The sequence below is a fragment of the Lampetra planeri genome, unplaced genomic scaffold, assembly GCF_965212315.1.
Source record: "Lampetra planeri unplaced genomic scaffold, kcLamPlan1.2.h2 scaffold_1930, whole genome shotgun sequence".
Taxonomy (NCBI): Eukaryota; Metazoa; Chordata; class Hyperoartia; order Petromyzontiformes; family Petromyzontidae; genus Lampetra; species Lampetra planeri.
Window position 1 is genome coordinate 1 of NW_027614681.1, and position 20,758 is coordinate 20,758.

At 42.1% G+C, this 20,758-nt stretch overlaps 2 protein-coding genes across 2 annotated transcripts; both read right to left on the minus strand.

Annotated features, from left to right (window-relative positions):
* Nucleotides 1-281: 281 nt before the first annotated feature.
* Nucleotides 282-2,259, minus strand: LOC144740140 (annexin A13-like; the record flags this gene model as incomplete). The annotated part of the gene is given in 8 exon segments (XM_078623021.1): nt 282-293; nt 295-362; nt 454-487; nt 646-696; nt 698-817; nt 888-982; nt 1,649-1,724; nt 2,245-2,259. Coding segments are annotated over 8 exon segments (471 nt in total), but the record flags the coding sequence as incomplete, so codon positions are not given.
* A 3,128-nt stretch (nt 2,260-5,387) lies between these two features.
* LOC144740141 (metabotropic glycine receptor-like) lies at nt 5,388-20,549 on the minus strand. Its single transcript, XM_078623022.1, is given in 20 exon segments — nt 5,388-5,693; nt 5,695-5,799; nt 5,801-5,854; nt 5,856-6,242; nt 6,431-6,658; nt 6,660-6,686; nt 6,688-6,825; nt 6,828-6,997; nt 7,899-8,052; nt 8,055-8,144; nt 8,336-8,482; nt 9,475-9,580; nt 10,412-10,550; nt 13,049-13,144; nt 13,147-13,176; nt 13,179-13,285; nt 14,526-14,635; nt 19,409-19,495; nt 20,366-20,503; nt 20,505-20,549. Coding segments are annotated over 20 exon segments (2,664 nt in total).
* Nucleotides 20,550-20,758: the final 209 nt, after the last annotated feature.

Below are 20,758 nucleotides of genomic sequence, written 5' to 3' on the forward strand. Positions count from 1 at the left end.
TATGAGGATAACAATCATCTGCTTCACATTCTGGAGAACTGTCTAATGTCCTCTGTAGAACATGAGTCACACTGTTTGTCTTTGGAAAAACAAGTGACATGAAGCAGAAATAGTGGGGGCGCTGAAAGGGATGGAGAGAGCGTGTCCAGGCCACCGGACACTGATATTATATGTCAGAAACACACTGGGTCAGTGACAAAAAATGCAGAGGAAATGTTGTTGAGTGTGTGAATCTGAGGTTTCATGATTTTAATCATCTTCAAAAATTTAGTTTGTTTTACCTGAAGCAGTGAAAATCAGCAGGTTCCTCACATCTCCGCTGGTGTCATCCTCGATGTCAGCCTCCAAGTCACGCTCATTCACTAGAAACCACAAATCATCACTTTGTTATTTATCCATCCCAAAGCTGTGGACGACACAAATACTACACGATACGATAAGAAGAAAGCCCACCCTGACTATAGGCCTCCTTGTAGCTCATGAGGTCCTGTTGGGAAACAGAAGATGAGACTCTAACACTGTGTTTTTTATAATCAGCTGATGAATTAAAGGTGATGTATGATTTTTTTTTTTCAACTTTCCTTCAGCTCAGGAGTGATGAACACTGAGATACAGACTGTGACAAAGACAAACCTACTGACAGACCTCATTGTTGGCTGTGCACAGGATCTCCACCAGCACAGCTTCGTCTGTCCCCTGCTCCCTTCATGGCCTTTCTCAGCTCCTTGGCGAAGTAAACATGAGGAGGGTCCAGCATGGCCATGATGGCGTTCTCAAAGCTTCCTGTCAGCTCCTTCTTCAGGACCTCCTCCAACTCCTGAACGAGCAACAACTTCAACACTGGTTCGGTGAGAGACAAACAGAAATGCAGAGAAGCTGATACTTACATCGTCATACTTTTCAAAGTAAGCCTGTTTGATTTCCACACGCTGAGCTGCAGAGCGATTGGCCAGTATCTGAATGATGGCCTCCTCATCCGTGCCTGCAGAATACACAACAGTACATGTGTTGATGGAATTTATCACCTCGCAGTCATTACAATAAAACAAGTCTCATCGTTACAAGATGTCTGAAAGGGACTTGGACATTAGATGATCCATCCTGAATGGATCTGTTATACTAATAGACAATAATAATTATCAAAGCTTGTCACAAACAAATATTTTCCATTACTTTGACGCACTTATGCTTTATATATTAATATATCAATCGATACATGATATGACTGCTTTTTTGATTTTCTTCCACTAGGGGGCAGCGGAACTAAAGCAACACCTTTTTTTTGAGCTTCTGGAAGTCAATAGCAACAGCTAAATATAAGTTGAAACTCTTTTCCAAAGTATCATCTCATACATCCTGTGCATGGTACTTGAAAAGTTCCTTGTTCAATTCCTGGAACCCCCAGACTCAACGTCCAAGCGTCCCTGAGCACAGTGAACCCCAAATTACTTGTGATGCCGCATCATCACTGTGTGAATGGGTACTTAAATAAAGATAGTTTGTATTAGATCATGTTTCTAATACAATTTCATAAATGTAATTTGTGAATTAGTTTTTATGTTGACTGTGGCTCTACAGTTATTGATCAAGAATGAGTGAAATTAGGCTGAGGCTTTAAAACAGAAGTTCAAGAGAGGAAAACACTCACCTAATCCTTTACATGCTTTTCTTATATCCTTGATGTCAGCTGTAACATCAAAGTCCTCGTACGGCACGACGGTAGGCTAGAAATAGAAAAAGTATCAGTGAATGACTTTGCTTTACTGATTAAAAACATGCAATACACTCAGAAGTATATTTGAAAAATATTATATATTAATTATTATATCTACATACATGTACTAGAGTAGATAGATAGATTATTGTGATTATTAGGGTGTGACCTTCAAGCACTGTGTTTGTGTATCTGCTGAGTCATGGGACGGCAGCAGCGCCCCCCCGCCCACCCTGCTTTAAGACAATGCGGCCTTATTGATCAGCCTCTGTCTGACATTCCACATTGCTGCCTCCTCCTCAGCTCTGCCAGGACAAAATCCCTCTGCTCAATTTAACCTTCCTCACACGAGTGCTTACAGTCAGATTAAAAAACTAAAAAGCTACAATTTACAGAAAGATAGTCAACAAAAAGTTCAACACGAGCTGTGAAGACACTCTGGTCCTGTTTGCTACATCTCTGCACTCGACCTTCAACAGACGGGAACATCTGCAGAAAATTTCACATTTAAAGATCGATGGTTTTCTTACCTGCACGTTGCCCATGATGGTCTGAGCAGTCAGATTGTGTGTCAGGATGTCAGAGCTGTGTGTTTGGATGTTGTGCTGTGTGGCTGAGTGCTGCAGATGATGGGATGGGTGTTACAGCTGCTCTTGCACTGACTCACCCTGCCCATTGCTGCAGCAGTGACGTCACCACCACTGATTCATTTAAGGGATGGAGCTGGTCTCAGAGGCGCCCAGACAAATCCCTCTCTGCCATCATGTGAGACAAGCTGTAATAATGAGCTTATTAATTTTTGCACTTGTATTCAAGCACTTGCAATTGATCTGTTTAAGCATGAAAAAATACACACTGCGTTTCCTTTTCTTGTCAAATAGTAAAGATCAACTCAGCTGGGATACTGCCTGCAACAGTATCAGTATTATGATATGAAAGTGGGAGGTCAGTCTGTCTAATGAGGACTTGATGTGCAACATCTACTTAAGATCTGATGACTTACATGTTTGCCGTTCACTCTACTGAACAGAAACAGGATTATTTTGTATTCATTCATTCATTATTCTTCTACCTCGTGCCTAGGTTAACCGTTTATTTTATGTCTCTCTTATTCTTTCCCACTTAATGGTAGTTAAATTTTGTTAATTTAGTCAGTATATTTATCCAGTTTAGTTCTTGATTTATCTAGTGAAACTATCTGACTATTTATATTAGTTAGTACTAGTTTCATTTATGCACTATTTGTACTTTGTTTTTCCTGAAGAATTTCACTGCTGTTTGCAGCGTGTGTTGCGAGGACTTTCATTTCATCTGTGCTGTATATCACACATATACACTATATTTGACGGTAACCTTGACTTTGCATTAGAAAAGTGTGATGCAATTTTTGAGCAACCGCGTGATCTTGAATAAGGTCCTATCATAATTCAACCATTGTGCAGATAGAATCATCTTTTTACGCCTCCATCATTACGTTATCTGGGATGAAGCTAAGCTAAGAAGCTAACCCTCACTGGGTTTGGTAATACAAGAACGATGACGGGATTTGAAGACGTCATGAGTCTCATATTCCACATGGTGGCACTACAACCAGCTGAATAGGAAACCAGCTCCGCTTGAAGTAATTCAGTTCCGCGGGGCTGATGTGCTCTCTAGCTATCAAACAATGACAGCAAACTGAAAATCTGTGATGTGAGTTTTTGTAGAAATATTTAATGCAGATTTGAGAACAGTGGTATTTACTGTATGTACATGCAACACAACATGAATGTACAATATGTAAAAATGTAGATACTTCAAGAGTTTGGATTCCATAGAACAAGCATGGAATACACCCACTTGTCAGTTTATTAGGTACACCTTGATTAATCACTACCCAACTGCAGTATGCAACATCTCGCATGAATCCGTCTCTTCCTTGTCGTCTTACTAAAGTTCTTGATGGAACCACTGAGGTGTTTTGGATGCAGCAGTTGAAGCTGGTTATGCTCACAGGTGTGACTGATAATACAGAGTGACAAATGAGTGCATGGACAGAAAGCAAGGTACAACTCTCCGTTTGAAACCGCCTAAAAAACATCTTTGTGAGATGTTTGTTTGTGAGAATTGGACCAGGGATTAAGAAAGTGAAGAACATGAATATTTATCAAAGCCTCTCAGTATGGATGCAGTATTCTGAATGCTTGATGAGCAGAAACAGATGTTAGACACTAATATCTGACATTTTGAGTGGAAAGACCTTCAACATTTTAGCATTTCGTACAACTCCACTGTAGCATACCTCTGCATTCCCACAGCGTTCTTACAGCCATGCGCAAACACCATGTTTCACGATCTCACTAGGTGAGGCCAGGGGCCTTTCACTAGGCTTAGGGTGATCACAGGAAAGGAGAGGATGACTGTTGTCATCAGATATGTCTTTAAAATGACTCCTGTTAGGGGGAGTGTGTTCGCCATGCACAGTCCCAGCGAAGGAATATGTGTGACATTTTCAAGAAAGTGCACTGAAGAAAATGGAAAATGAGTAAAGTGTAAAGTGAAAGAAAAATGCATAATTCACATCACCGAACCTACTCCAGCCTGTGTTTGTCCTTGAAAGAGGTTTTTCTAAGCATGTGGACTGTGCTTTTTTTCTTCTTTCTATTTAAGGGATGTTCAGGAAAAGAGTAAATGTGACAAGAAGAAGAAGAGTATACAGTAAATAAATGGTCAACAGCGTGGAGAGCCTCATGGATATTTGAACACAGCTCCACTGTAAGTGCAAGCCGTTTGAAATATCCGTGTACATATATAAATGTACATCAGAAGACAAACACCGTAGGTAACAACATCAATACTCCCACTGTCATAGTTGATACGTTAACCAATAAACATATCCTTAATGGATTTTTGATAGTTTGTCACATGCAATGGCATTTGTAAACTGTAAATGGGATGTGGAAAGCTTCATCACTACAATTCCCATGTTCCTCTGTTCAACATAAACAATCTTCAAGCTGTTTATTAAGCTATTTATTAAGTATTTGGCCAAAAAGGTAACACTGTTGTGTTTGAGGCTGCCGTCACAGAGCTTACAGCATACATCTCATATTTGTTTTGTTTTTTTACCCTGCTACCTCTTTGTGATACACTATCACACCACTCACCCTCTGTGAAACATTACCTGGGAGTCTCATCAGCTCTGCAGAAAGAACACATCATTTTCAATAAGATGATGAGGTGAAACATTCGCTGTGTGTGGACAAATGATCTGCTGGTAAATACAGATGACCTGGATGATTTTCACCTGGTAAGAACATATAATGTACCTGTGTACAAGCAAAAGTGCAGACATAACTTTAAAGTGACTTTAAGGTTGCATTCACTGCAACTTGACAACGCACATTTTGTTTTCATAGCAAACACGTACGTACCGATTGTATCATTGGACCACAGAATTAGTTTTCCAGGCTAAATCTCTGACTAAATCTCATCAAATGGTTTTGGTTGTAAACACAGAGACCTTTGTTTTGTCCTCTGTGCTGTCGGCCTGTGAAGACAATTAAAAAAAAATAAAAACACCAGTCATCATGCCTCCCCCCCAGAGTCTTGGTCCTGGAAGTCCCAGGGACAAACATCTGTTGTTTTTGCAGGTTTGTAGCCTGAGCCCTCCTTCTTCCTATCTGGAGACAGTTTAGTCTGCCCAAAGCTGGCGTGAGAGGGCTGCTTCTCCCGTGAGGAAGCCTCTGCCCTGCTGACCTCTAGGGCCTCTGGGGTCTCTGGGTGGAGCTCCTCCCGGCCGCTCAGAAGCTGGCCCGCTGCACTCCGATGACTGGCTGATGCGCCTCCTCTCTGACTGCGGCTTGCTGGAGGAGCTCCGTCTTTCTCTGCTTTTCTCCCTCACCTTCTCTTTCTCCGTCTTGTGTGTGGACGAGCTGGAGCCTTTCCGTTTCTTCTTGTGCGTGGTGGGGCTGCTGCAGGTCTTCTCCGTCTTGGGTGAGGGCGGGGCTGGCGTAGTCCCACGGGCAGATCTCGACCATGAGAGAGGGAGGCTGCAGAAGGCTTCCTGTGGACTTTGAGTGGTCTGAGCGCAGGGACTTGGGTTTTTCCGTCAGTGGGCGTGACACTCTTCTTACGTCTGATCCGGTCCGGGGAGATGGAATCGGGACTCCCGGCCCTGCATGGGCTGCTCGTCAAACTCCCAGGGGCACACGTCTGGCTTGAGGGGTAGTGGTGACCTGGGTGGACGAGATTTCCGCACCTCCCTGCTCTCCTCCCTTTCTCCCCCTTTGTCTTTGGAGCGGCGCCTGTTGGACGGAGACTGCCCCGGTTTCTGCCTCTGCTGGGATCGACTACATTTGGTGATTCCAGAGCTGCTGCTGCTGCCTCTCGGGCCTGCGGTGGTTTCTCCTGGTGCGATGGAAACATGTTTCTGGCTCTTTACTTCAGAGGGAGTCTGAGGTTCTTCCAGCTCCCAGGGACAAACCTCAGAGACGTCATACAGGCTCCTTCCGGTCTCAGAGCAAATGGATGGCTGGCTGCCACTCACCTGTCAAACAGAAGCAAGAAAACAACACCTGAAGGTCTGACTGGTGAACGCATTGGAGCATTCAGCACCTAAGAACCATATTCAGGAAGATGGAGAAGCTAGTTCTGTTTCAGGATACATTTTTATAATGATGCATGAGGAAAGATTTCCTCATGCATCCTTCCTCGTGTCAATCTCTCAGAAAATACCTGCTGTTTCATGATGCCCATCTTCATGGGTGTCTTGGAGTACTCCACTGACTGGCTGATGATCATCTTGGGATAATGCTCAGGCGTTTCATCGACCTCGGACAGTGTCCTCCCCTCCTGTCCCTTCAGTCCTTTCTTACTGGCGTCTTCCACGCTTTGCGTCTTGTTGGTGAGCCCAGGCATCTTCTCCTTGGCACTGGCGATCACGCTGAGAGACTTCTGCATGATGGGAGGTCCGCAGGTGGACAGGCTTCTTTTTCATGTGTTAAGTTGTGAACACTGGCCGATTTCCAGAACAGCGGGACAGACTCGGTGGACTCGGCTGGCGCCAGTCTTGGTGGAGTGCCGGCTGGTTCCAACTGCTTCTTGTTTGAATGTTTTTCTACCAATGAGGGGAACCCAGGAGAGATCCTTGATCCCCACCACCTGCAGTAGGAGTCATTTTGTCTCCTGCCGTTGAGCCACTTTGGCTTCCGGTGTCCTCATCCTGGTCACAGACGTGGTCGTAGCTCAGGGACTTCTTCAATGCCATGACTTTGCTCTTCAGAGAGTCATCCCGAGGTTTACCTGAGGGAAGAACATACTTGGGTGAAAGTGGGATGAGATAACGTGTGATAAAAATTGAAGTATTCTTGTCCAGAGACGATGCAGCAAGACGCAGTGTCTCTAACGTATCCTTTCTGCAGACATACATGTTAACGGTCAGAGACGGATTCATTCCATGTTTCAATGTGGAATCATTTCAACATCTCACAGCAGAATTCAAAGGAATTCTGACAAACTGTCATGACTCACTGTGACACAGCAGAAAAAAGCAGTGACACAAACAGCTCTAAACATCTACTATTTTAGATGTTTTCTAATTTGGATTTCTAATTTGTGGATCCCTGGTATCTGGTACCTACATGTACATGCCAAAACAGAGTAATTTACACACTCAAAGTAGAGCCTAACAGACAGTGAATATTCAGTCACAGCGATGCCACCTCCTTGACTCATGTCCTGTTCGTACAAGCCCGTACAAACTTCCACCCCGTCGTTATCAGCTATCGCCTTCATATAACATATGGCCTTCATTATTTCTGTCCTATTTTTCAGTCCATTTTTTACAGTCTGGTGGGGATGTACTTTTCCATAACCTGAGAATATTTCGGGCTGCTGTGACCATCCCGACCTTTACAACCCCCCCATTATTTGTGTTTGGTCACTCAATAAGCAGAATATTGGCGAGATGTACAATTTATGTATTTATATTGGGTAAACATCCCTCTAGCCTCCCTGATATATTTTGCTATTTGATATAGTTTGCTATTATTCTCCTGTATTCTTGCTCATTTAGTTCCCATTCCAACATCCCTCTGCCATATACTCTTTTAACTCCTTCAGGTATCCTACAGTGTACCTATCATCCACATGCTGAAAAAACAATGATTCAGATGTTGTCATTTTTGATGTGACCAAGTCTTACCGTGATGGCTCGGTTCAAAAGGGTTTCTCCTCAAAGTGCTGCGGTTGCTGCCTTGTTCGCTGCCATCTTCTCGGCTGCACTGGCGGTGAAGGTGCATAGTCTCTGGGATCTCTGTAATCCTTTTCATCAGGGTGCGTCCCAGGCCCTTTTTTAGAATTCCGCTTCTTTTGGGAGGTGTGGGTTGTTGGCAAGCATCTTCTTGTGTTTGTAGACTTCAAGCTGGGCGTACAGCTTCTTCAGCTCCTCCTGAAATAGCAAGGAGGCAGTAAATAATGGGAAGCTATTGCACAAAAAAACACTCATTTGCAATGTATTCACCAGGAACTAGGAAGACTATCGAACAGCTGTTGATGTAACCCAGTACATTTACACAACATCTTAAACAGAAATCTCTCCAGATCTAGATGCTGCCTTATATGACTACAAATCTATTTCACCCGTATATCTTCAGGATCCAAGCTGTGCTCGCTCCACGCTGAGGTGATGCTGTTGTTGAGGTAAGAACCAGATCTTCCCATGTCCAGCTCCTCCTCATAAGCCTCGGTGGCAATATCATCTCTGGCCTGCGTCCCTTTGGATACAAACTAGAACAGACGGAGAGCAACATTAAATGGCATCCCTGAGCCTGTAGGAAGGCGAAGCATCAAATAAAACATTGAAAAAAAAGCAATATGACAGGAGCTTTGGTGTTGGTCCAGAGGGGCACTTCAAGTGGGAAAGATACTGAACTACAAGACATAAACCGTTTCCTGCCAGACAATATTGACAATATCAAGTAATTAAGTTTGAGCTTTTAATATGTTTTCCTTTGAAGCAAACAAGTTTACTGCTGCAAGTAGATGATGGAAGCAAATCAAAGACATGCTATATTTGTATCTCAGGAACAAATAGCTGTTGAAACAGATTCATAATTGCTCAGAATTGAGCAAAGTGTTACTAAAAAAATGTAATTTTTCAGCTCTGGTTTCAGGTTGAGATGAGTTATTAAAATGAACTGATGAGTTAGTAAATGAAGTCAATAAATCTATTGTCAATAAATCTACAGACATCAATAAATCTATTGACTTCATTTACTAACTCATCAGTTCATTTTAATAACTCATCTCAACCTGAAACCAGAGCTGAAAAAATTACATTTTTTAGTAACAGTTTGCTAAAGTATGCGACTGAGGATCATGGCAGAGTTCAGTGAATAACATAGCACGCTAATAAAGAATATATATATCTCAGTGTATTCAACTGACTTGCACTTCTGATGTATTAAGGAAGACCGAAAGAGTGCAATGCACGGATGGGAATATTGCATCTCTCACACACAAGGAGAATCAATGATTTTACATCAGATGCAAGATACTGCACATAAACACCCCATGGGATGACTTTAAATGACTTTAAGGCAATTATGGGGAATGTGCTTCTCTCTCTTTCTCTGTGTATTTTCCGAATGTCCAAATGAACTTAAGATGATGAGTGAATTGTTGTGAACAAGAGCCACATTACAAATGAAAATGAAAATCATGAATATTATATTTCAGGGCAGTGGTGTCAAAACCTCAAAAGTGGAGGGACTGGTTACCTTTGGGATGAACAGCAGGCAGAGAGCCACAGTCACAGTCAGGTGAGTGTGAGCAAAGAACAACATGAGCATCCAGTCTGGGTGCAGCCTGGAGTCCAGAGAGAACCTGCAGGAAAACATCATGTCTGGAAAACACGCTCACATAGGCCAACGGACAGACATCAAACATGGTGATTCTTTGGAGGAGGGCAGAACGACCTTCAGAACCCTCAAACGCTATTTCAGCAACGATAACATTCACAGCCATCAGCCATTAAATTTTTGTGAAGGCTACGAACACAGGGGTGTACTGGAGCCATTTGCCACCTTTGAGCAGTAAATAAGGCAAACTGATGAAAGGTTTGAATGGTAGAAGCAATCAAACACTGACAGAAAACCAAAGACAGAAGACATCTAATTCTACCCTCTTTTATTTTCTTTCTGCCAGTATGAAAAGCAAGTACACTTCTTGAAAGGATAGAACAGTTTGAGTCAATCATTTCACAATTAACTTGATGCTAGAAACTTCAGGATTTGCCTGTTTGAATGTGACCTATTTGAATAAACCTTTCAAAATACAGTTAATAGTGTATCTTCGTTCAGCTCACACTTGCAGATGTTGTCAAGAAAATAGAAAAACGGCCGATAACCCATTTTCTGAAAGACAAACTAAAACACTCAATCGTTGTCAGATGATGTAAGTTACTTTCAGCCGAGTGACACGAGTCACATCAAAGTCACCGTGGATCTGCTGCTGGCTCTCTTCATTTCCCTGATGAAACTCTTGTCTGACAGGTTCACTGTGTTCTTTCTGATCATGATTAAACTAAAGTAACTAAGAACTCAGTCACACTGTTTCTTTATATGTTACAGAGATGTTCAACAAGTGTGATCACGATCCACTCCTGAACTTCTGTTGTCACCAGCAGCTCCATTCCATCCCACTGGCTCCACTCACCTGAGGATGTGGAAGATGGCTGATATAAGGAGCTCATTGTAGATGGCCACCGCCATGTAACGTGGCTCGTGGAAAGCTGAGTGTACTGTTCGAACGGCGTAGCACAGGTAAATGCCCCACAGCAGGAACAGGAACTCAGCTAGAACACAACAGACAAAGGACGGTTCATTGATGATTAATCAGTATTATCAGTATGTTTTTACCCCGTTAGCTCGGGGCAAGACTCCACCATGTTCAGTGTTTTTTAGACAGTCAGCAGCAGAGTCAGAGTCTGGGTGGAGGGCTGGAGTTTGTTTGGCTGGAGTCTTGGTGATCATCTAAAAACGTGTTCCATGTGGGCGTCTCATCAATGGATCATCACTAATTACATGGTACTTAGCCTTTGAATTGGGATGCACTGGGGCTGCATGGATAACAATAACACCAGATTAATTTTGGATTTAAATTAATTGACACATTAACGATGTAGCAGTTCAGTTTTGCAGTCCAGAATAAAATGATTCATTCATTTTAAAACATGTATTTCCTTGTCAGCTGTAAGACAAAACAGGCAAAAAACACAAAAAAGCAATTAAGTTAATTTTCCCAAGGATGACAAGCACAGCTGCTTGTGCGTAGTCAGACTCGTCCCAAGCAGCTCTGCTTCCCGCTGCAGAGCGTCCTGTCCTTCCGTGGTGCCTCAGCACACCAGTGTGTTCGTGCTGGCTGTCAGAACAAACAGCAGGGCTCCCACATATCCTGTCGTGTACAGAGCACACATACACCACACACCCAGATGTAAAAAGCACTGAGGGATTGCTCCCGCCGCTTTCACACGCACAAACTGCTTCTGAGGATGTTTTCCTCTCGGCCTATCTTCAGAATGTCCTCAGCTGCCCTCCCATCCCCAGCTCCTGTTCTCCTCCTCCTGTCAAGATCTCCACATCCCTCTCCACCAGAAGTGGAAAACAGGCTTTGCATCGTTGCCCACATCCCCACAAGCTTCATACTTCACAGGCTCCACTTCTCTCTTTCCTCGCCACTGCTGTCTCTATCTCGCTGGGTCTATCAGATTTCAAAGAGAAACTAAACATCTCTCAGGGATCCATCTTTTCTTTCCTTCCAAACAAGATTAGTCTCTCCTGCTGTCAGACTGGCTTCAATGAGGTGCCCATCATGTCCTTCTCATTGGGAAACAGTTGTATGCAAGGTTAGTTGCAAACGTTGTATGGAGATTAGAAATAAAACAGGTCTGATTATGTGTCGGTAGCAGAGGAATAGTACACATCAGATGTGGTCAAAGGTTTGCTCTGCAGTGTTTTGTGGTCCATCTGATGGGATTGTCCACGGGGGAATGATCTCAGATAGAGAAACAGCCAAACATGGGGCTTCCAGCATAACTGTAGCCAATTAACTACCGATCCATCCAAATGCCGAAAAGTCATTGAATGACTTTTGAACCTGAAACAGCAAAAATCTTTTTCGTCAGGTTAAATACATGAGAGACAGTGCTACTTGTTTAGTTCTCAGAAGATTTCCTATGGTTTCTTTCCGTCTTGCAGGGGAAATCTCTCCACGTTTGTCCTTCAGGTGGGAAAGAAGGTCAAGGTTTCACTTGTTCTGCCACATTATTGTCCTGCAGGTCCTGGGCATTGAACTTTTCACCTCGTCATACCAATCATACTCAGGCCCCCTGAATTCCAATGTAAACTCAATATTTACTTATGTATTTATTTATTTATCAAACCTTTATTTAACCAGGACAGAAACTCATTGAGGTTAAAAATGTCTTTACAAGTGTGTCCTGGCCAAGACAGGCAACAGCACCATTTCAGACAAACACAGGAGTCAAACATAAAAAATAAGCTAAATAATTACAAAAGATTAGGAAGTGGAGTCATCTTAGAAATACAAAATCACAGTAGTACACAACCAATTTTCCAATATACCGGTAGTCCACAAACTGATGTTTTTCATATATAAACATCATTCAATCATGCACAACTTGACTTCTATTGTTTATGTAATATTATTACTTTTCACATTATGTGTCACTGATTTCCATTTCGAAGCCTCATCTCAGCCTGCAAACCTGCAGGTACAGAGAAGACAAGCCGGCAGTTTTGCCAATAAATACATTTGAATTTCTAAAGTCCATTGTATCTCTATTACGCACTCACAGTATGCATTTATATTGCTGCTGTTTGTATTCATGTGTCACTGTGTCCGGGTAGCACACTGAAGGCGTCTTTTTTTCCCAATAAAGGAACGTGCAAATGTCATGAGAGTTGATAGCTTGTGTGGTATTTGTCAAGATCCAAAATAACTCCCACAATGCAGCTTGATAGGATGGTTTGGCTTTGCTTTGGAAAAGGCCTTTTCTACTCCAGCCTCTAGTGACACAGTTTTCTGTCACATATTTTGAAGTCTCTTAGCACAAGAAGAGATTATATCATCAGCGTGGTTCCTTTTCCTTTGTGAAGCCTCCTTGCTGTCACTGCTTTCCCAGGCTGAGGCCTTTGTTAACTGATCTTTAATATGTCAGATTTTGCCCAAGCAGCCTAGTGAATGACCTAATCTCTTCACAGAAGACTAAATAACATAACATCCCATTAGAACCAGCTCCCACTGGGTTCTTGTAAACAAAAACACACTCACCAACAGCCATCATGTAGTCCCATCGGTCCAGCAGACACATGCTGAACTGAAGTCCCTCCGGAGTGAGTCCTGCTATGATTAGAGCCGACTCAGCTCAGGGTTCTGGCACACAGCAGATGTCCAGCTACCAGGAACCACAGCACCACCAGAAGAATCACTGCCAGCAGCCACAGGACCCGCCAGCTGGTCATATACGGCGTCCTTTGGGCAGTGCGTGACAAGAACACCTTTAACACTCTGGACAGACAGAGAGCAGAGGATAACCTAAGCGGTGGACACTGGATTTCCGATTGATAAGGGTACGCATGTCTATGGAGGACTAAAGGCGTCAAATTGAATCAATAAATACACCATTAAATAATTATTTAAACAAGTCATTTTATTCATTACGATTTGAATTAAATACTTAAATGTGTTATCAAATGTGACATCAATTAATTAAGAGTAACCAATCAAGTGTTAGGATCTACCCACAGACTTTGATGGGCGAGGTTGAAAGATAAAATAAATTGATGATACACAGAAGGCAAATGGAGTTAGTAGCACAACAACCAAGAGCAGATATTTATTTATAATGGGTGACGCAGTGATACAGTGGTTAGCTCCTCACAGCCCTGGGTCGATTCCTGGCCTGACCTGTGTGGTGTCTGCATGCTTTGCCCATGTCTATGTGGGTTCTGTCAGGGTACTCTTCCTCCCACCTCCAAAAGCAAGCTAGTTTAAATGGTGACTCTAAAATTGCCAGAGATGTGTGTGAGTTTGCCACTGACAGCTGGGATCCGCTCCGGGACATATGCAAACCATAACTTGTGCAGGCGGGAGCAATATGAACTATTTACAATTTTCTACAGGTGGCTTATTTGTATATTTACAACATTTATACTCACGCAAACTATCTCTGTAAACAGAATAAAAAACGATATTCAATACATCAGAGAATAGATTTAAAGTGATATGATGCTTAGAAAAGCTATATGTGGATGAAGATAAGATGTTATATGAGTTCAACATCTATACAGTCCACGTGCAGACATACATCTTCTCTGCTCTCTCCCAACCTTGCTGTGACAAATCTATCTCATCTCCGGGGTATTCGGGGGCCAGGGCTGTAAGAGCTTGGACCTGGGTCACCACTTCACATGCAGCCAGCTAGGAAGAAAATCAAATTGGTATTTTTACCAAGGGAAAACTCTGGGCTGGCCCTTGACCCCCCTCCGCAGTCTCAGAATGAGTTCTGAGAGTGAGAGAAGAGTGTGTGTATGTGTGTGTATGTGTGTGTGGATATAGAGAATTCAGCAGCAGGGAGAACAGATCTGATGTGTATTTTAAACATGTTAGTGGCAACACTGCATCTGTGAGTGTGTGTGTGTTGTGATGGCGCAACGAGCTGACCTTAATAAATAACAGAACAGCGACAGGTGCATTAATGGCAAATATACAACTTTTATCAGAGCACGCTTTTGCTGCCTCACTGTACCTGTACAGCTTCAGGATGATGGTACCGTACATGATGGCGAAACCCAGCAGGCGAACCCACCTCAGGAGGATACAGCGAAACACACTGGGATGGAAGTACATGATCATCACCTGCAGAGTTGTACAGTGTTAGTTCATACTCAGTCACACTCACACACTCACACACACACACACACATTTGTCTCCTCACATCTCCTCACTCTGCATTGTTCGCATACATGTATGCTGCCAGACCACATTCGATACGACTGATTGGAGGATGAGTACCGCCGCAATGATGACACTTGAGTGTTTTTCATTTGAATTTCCATTCACATTCATGAACTCGTGCGCATAATCATGTTTTTGTGTCTATTTACAATTTCTCCTTTATTGCACGAGCCTCAGCCAGGATGAGGAGCCAAACTTTAACGTGCACTTGTACTACAGTCGCACTTCATGTCATCAGCCTGCATCTCTGCATACGATATGTCCATTCTGCTCTGAAGCACCAGTGTTGTTCCTATTTCCACTGCTGCAAACAACCAACAGATACACATCTCCCACTCTAAGACGTAGTCAGCGGCTTTGTTCTTTTCCTCAAAACACACAAACTGACATTCATCATCACAGGATGCTGAATTAATTATAATATGCAAATCTGTGAAAAGAGCATCTTTATGACTACAATAGCACACTCTCAAATACACTTGTACTTGGTTATTTTAATATTATATGATCATCCTGCAATAGAGCAGCAGACTTGTGGAGTATAGATGTCTCTTCTGTTTTTATCTTTTGTCGTGAGTGTTTTTCTTCATAATTTTTTAACTTTTTCATTATTGTTCATACATTTTGTTGATTCTTTTCTCTGCTAAATTCGCCCCTATGTCCTCGTGCTATCAGGTATGTGTGTCTGTGTGTTGTGCAGGCCGGTGGCATAAAGAAAGGACTTTGTAGCTTTGTGCTTAAAGCAGTTGACCGCTGTTGCCAATAAACAAGGCAGATAGGAGCTGTCAAACCCAAAGAGCTGTGAAACCCAAAGAGAGTGCTGATTCTTCATGAGCCAACCCAAAAGTGTCAAATATAATTAAAAGAAATCTTGAAACAAGTGTCTTAATCTTTTTCTTTCTACCTGTTACTACAAGTCTGAACAGTTAATGTGGGTCCTCCTTGCGATAGTTCAATAAGTTCACCCCTGCAGTTCTTTTTGTTAAATAAGCTAATACATGGACGCGTACGTCCACGAGAGGGCACTCACGAGTGATTAAATGTTGAGCAAACATTTCTTAGTCCAAAATAAATGTCATATCTATCCGCAGTTATTTCAGAAGGAAGAAAAAAATGATCTCATGTGATCAACAGTGATTCATAATTGTATTATTTTCTCCCTTTGGAGGTCATAGCCAGACCTGATTTTCACCCCTTGAATGTTTCTAGATATGTGTCAGCAGCAACCTGTTTGTATATTTATAGGATTATTAATATTTCATAACAGAATACAAACTACATTGCAGTCTGCAGTATGCAGCTCGCTTTATGTCTTAAAAAAAGATTGCTGAATACACTTTTAAAAATCGTGCCTTGATAAGACGCTAATATCGTTATCTAATTTGTTTCTTTTTTTTATCTGTATGTCTCTTTCTGAATCTGTTCTTGCTTGAATACAGTGCAAATGTAGGAGCAAATCTGACGCCACCAATCAAAAGAGTAAAGGAAAAAAACATTTACAAATTAATGTCAAGGGTTCTATGTGTCCAAGTATACAAGTCTGTGTATAAATATATATATGACACAGAAATATCATATTACAGTGAGTGAGAACTTGAGGTCATAGTTTTACACACTATAAGTACCATGTGGCTTCAGACAAGGACATACATTTTCCTGTCTTTAGAAGGCCTATGCAATTTGCGATGCAGCACCTGTCCACAATAATTAAAGTGAAGTAACAACAACACCTGTAACCTCTTTTCAGCGAAAAAGCAGAACATCTGTAGCCAACTCAGCTAAGCAGCTAGGCCACCCCGAGGCGAGAGCAGTCTGGATATACGTAATTAATTGGTAATTAGTACTAGTAGATGTTTGATGTCACAGCCAACAGAACAGAAGTGTCTTCAGAAAATATTGCATATATAATATGATCTATCATGAATTAATAATCAGTTAGGTTGGTTTAAACACAAAAACATCAATACGGAGGTAATAGTCCATATTTTCATCATCCTTTAGAATCTAATCCAATCTCTGATGAGGATGATGAATTTCACCATAGTGAACATTTGGTTCAGTCAGGTAAACTCACTTCTGATGAGGACATTTTTCTGAGCTCCTGGTGATGAATCTGATAATCATAGTCAAGGCACGGATCTCAGCCGCAAGAGTTTCCTTCCATCCACAATCCTCATCAAAACCTCGCAGAGACAGAATCTGTTATTGGTATGCTGGTCATGACAAAGTCCATTTTATTCCCACGAGCTGTGGAGCCGTTACTGAGGAGCTGGTGCAGCTCAGGGTCTCAATGTGGTTGATGCATGGAAAACAAACAGGTGCATGTTTAAAAGGAAGAAGATTTTTCCATTAATTAATGTGTGTGTATGTTTGTGTACAAATAAGCCCAACAACTCCTCATTATGATGATAAAGTACTTTACCCAGAAGTAATTTAGTGACAGGAGTAGAACTCCTCATATGAAGCTCTGCAGCTGAAGATTCTGCCAAACAGGTCTGATTCTGTTTTGTTTGAGTTTGTCTGGTTCTGTCTTTATGAAACTGGATTCACTATCTTTCTGAGCTGTGTTTGTGTGAACCTGGCTAATGTATTTCTCTAAACAAATCCAACATTCACCCTGCCAACAAGATGCTAACTTTGTCTCAGCTGTGTTGTTACTTAAAAGTAACTGCCTCCCTTATGTGTCATGTTATAAAACATTACAGACGTTGATGCACATTTACTTGTATTAACAGAAAGTCTAAATTAAAACATTTGTTAACTCGTGTAGCATCGTGAATCACATGATGGCAGCTCAACACATAGAACAAAGACAAACAAACTACATGAATAGAAACTTTTCAATTTCTCTTGCAAACCCAGTGTCTTGCCTTGTCTCTCTATCCAACCTGTTCAAAATTTTCTCTGTCTCTGGAGCAAACACGCAGCCCTCCAGCTCTCGGGACATGACAGACCAAAACGATAAATCACAAATAAGAAGTAAAACTAGGTCAGGCGGTTCCTTACATCCAAATACAACACAATTACCAGAAAATGTGAAGTGGGTAAAAACATTCATAAGCCTTCCTGTCAATTCAAAGCTATTCAATCATACAGACAAAACTCAATCAGACACAAGCTCGTTCTGCAGTGCTACCACAGTGGAATAAGAACCGATGGGGGACTACACAATAAAACGCCTCATTTCTGTATCACCCAGATGAGAATGTGGCCCTCCTGGTTTGAATCCAACCCACCATGCCTCCTCTATCAATTAATCAGCAGATGTATTTTTAAAACAACTTGTGCTAGAACTTGATGGACTGTTTAAAAATGCATTGAGCACCAGAACGGAGCAGCTGCACCATGCTCAGCTGAGGAGGCTTGTGGTCACAGCGAAAAAGACGAGGCAACCGGCACCAACAAACGAGAGATTATGGGCGAGGAGGCAGACACAAAGGTGAGACGGGGAGGGAGGCATGAGAGGAAAACATGAGAGGGAGGACGGGCAGGGAGGGGGAAGGGGAGTACCTAAGCAAAGGGAGCAGGAGACCCTTGAGTGTATCAAAGTGTGTGTGAATACAAGAGAGTGGCAGGATATTTTTGGGGAGATATTTTTGGTTCTCGAGTTATCCTTGGTGTGACTGGGGAAGAGAGTGGATTGATGGATGTGAAATCAAATCCGCTTTGAGTGCCACGGTGGATGCAGTCACATAGGGACAGACTCAGTATACCTGCAAGCCTTGATCTTCTGCAGTTGCAGTTCAAATGTAAGTAAGGAAAATATTCAGCCCACTCTTATCAGCCATATCCTTCCCTGCTTAAACTACTAAAGACCTAGACACAAGGCGCTGTGTGTGAGGAGAGTTCGGCCCACTGTTGGCAGACTGTGCAAGTATTTGAAAGGAGCAAACTCCTTGGTTACATCAGATCTCCCTGTTACACAGCGCCCAGGTTTCTTCCAATTTGTTTCCCTGCCACAGACGGGGCTTCTGACGCGGCTCTCCAGGTGCACTGTGAGCTGTGTTACAATCCACCCGTATACACCCACCAACAGGGACCTGATCACACACACAGACAACAAAGAGGCAGGCAACAAACACAGAGACATACCCATACTGTACATGCACGTCAACTGCGATGTCAAGCTGTGCTGCAGCCCAGACGGTTATCAGACCGCATGCAGTTTTTTTAACAAGCACTGTATTTCGTGAAGAACACATTTTAACATGGATATTCGTTGTGTGTTATGGTTTGTAATCAGGAAAAGCGTTTTTTTAACATTATCATGATGTTTCCCTGATGGCTGATGTTGGAGGCTTCCCTCCAACCAAAATAATGGCCAATAAAGTTGATTCAGTTTTTTGTTATTTGAAAAACGCATTAACTTGAAAATATGACCATCGGCCATTATTTGGGTGATGATATACAAATAAACTATTACACTGGTGCCATTCATTTTCTATATTCAGTGTAGATACATACTGTATGTACGTATGTGTGTGAATTGTTTATTACATAATATGTCTACATAACAGGATAAAAGTCATAGTCTGATGTGAAATGGTGCAGTCGTCCAACACCTGAGTCGTCATCTCCCTGGTAACCAGATTACTACAACTGTATTTAAAATGACATTAATTTAAGATTGCTGCACTTTCTCTGGCAGACACACACACACACACACAGACACACACAGAACAGAGACTTACTGAAAAAGTAGAGCAGTAAAGCCCCAAACAAGATGGCTTCCAGCAGAATGAGACCAGCTGTGTGGATGCTCTGTAAACGAGGCAAAAGCAACAACAGATCATCAATCAATGAATCAGTAGCCCTTTGGTGTAATGGAGACGTGACTCTGGTGGTCATGTGTATTTAACTTACATATTTTGTTTCAATTAAAATTTAAAATAATTTTTGAAATTATTCAGTATCCTCATTCATGATGGAATTCTTTTCCTCTCTTTTTATGTAAACTTAAGAAGCTCCTGGGAGATTCTAGGCAACAACACCAATGCCTATAAATAGCACAGAGCAAAAGGTTTACCAAAGCTTTGCCTGAGGCCTCGTTTTAATTATTCCACACCATGACGAGCTCATGTGTGTTTCACAGTTTCTATTATCGACACCAATGAGTGTGTAGATGAACACACATATTGCTAAAGAGTTTTAATCAAGAATGTGTTCATCAATATATGAAATAAATGACAACACACTTAACTTAAAATATTGTTACCAATATCGATGATGGTGCTATAAATAACTTAACTTTATTGCGTTAAGTACATTGTTAATGTAACTCCCTTTGTCCAGTTGGTGCATGTGTTCTTTAAGTCAAAAATCTGCCTCGACTGTTAACTTCAGTGTTTGAGTTTGTGCAAAGGATGTGGGAAAAGTCTCCAGAAAAGACTGATTTGCACAGTTTTGTCCCTGTTCTAGATTACCAGTTGATACATAGTAGGGACTAGAAAACCAATGATGCAACACCATGATGGTCCCAGATGAAGTATATACTGATATTTCTAAGTGAAAGAATATATTTTGAACCTCCACATCCCTTGAATGTAATGACTTTCTGCTTAAAAAGCAGACAAAGCGGAAAAGTTCCCATCAGTTCCCATCAGCTTTGTGTCTGACCTCTGAACCCATTACCTTATTTCTCCTAAAGTGGTAAACCACCACCATGCAGGCCAGGTCCAGCACCATGCACAGACCCTGGAAGGAGGCCACAGCCAGTCGCAGAGCGCCGTCCTTCTGGATGAGGCAGGGGGTGTTGTCCCGGCAGTATGGGGCAGCCCTCACGACACGGTAGGCACTTGCTGGCAACTTCAGACATATCGTCTCTGTGCTGATCTGAATGCATGCCAGAGTTTGTGAATGTCTGACATCACATACTGTTCTTGAAGAGTCTTTTTACAATATAACTCATCAGGACCAGTCAGATTTACTGTTGGCAGTGTGATTAATCTGCAGTCAGCATTGACTTGTTACTGAAAGCTCAGGGAATCAATTTGAAGCAGAAATCATCACTCAGCCTCTAATTAG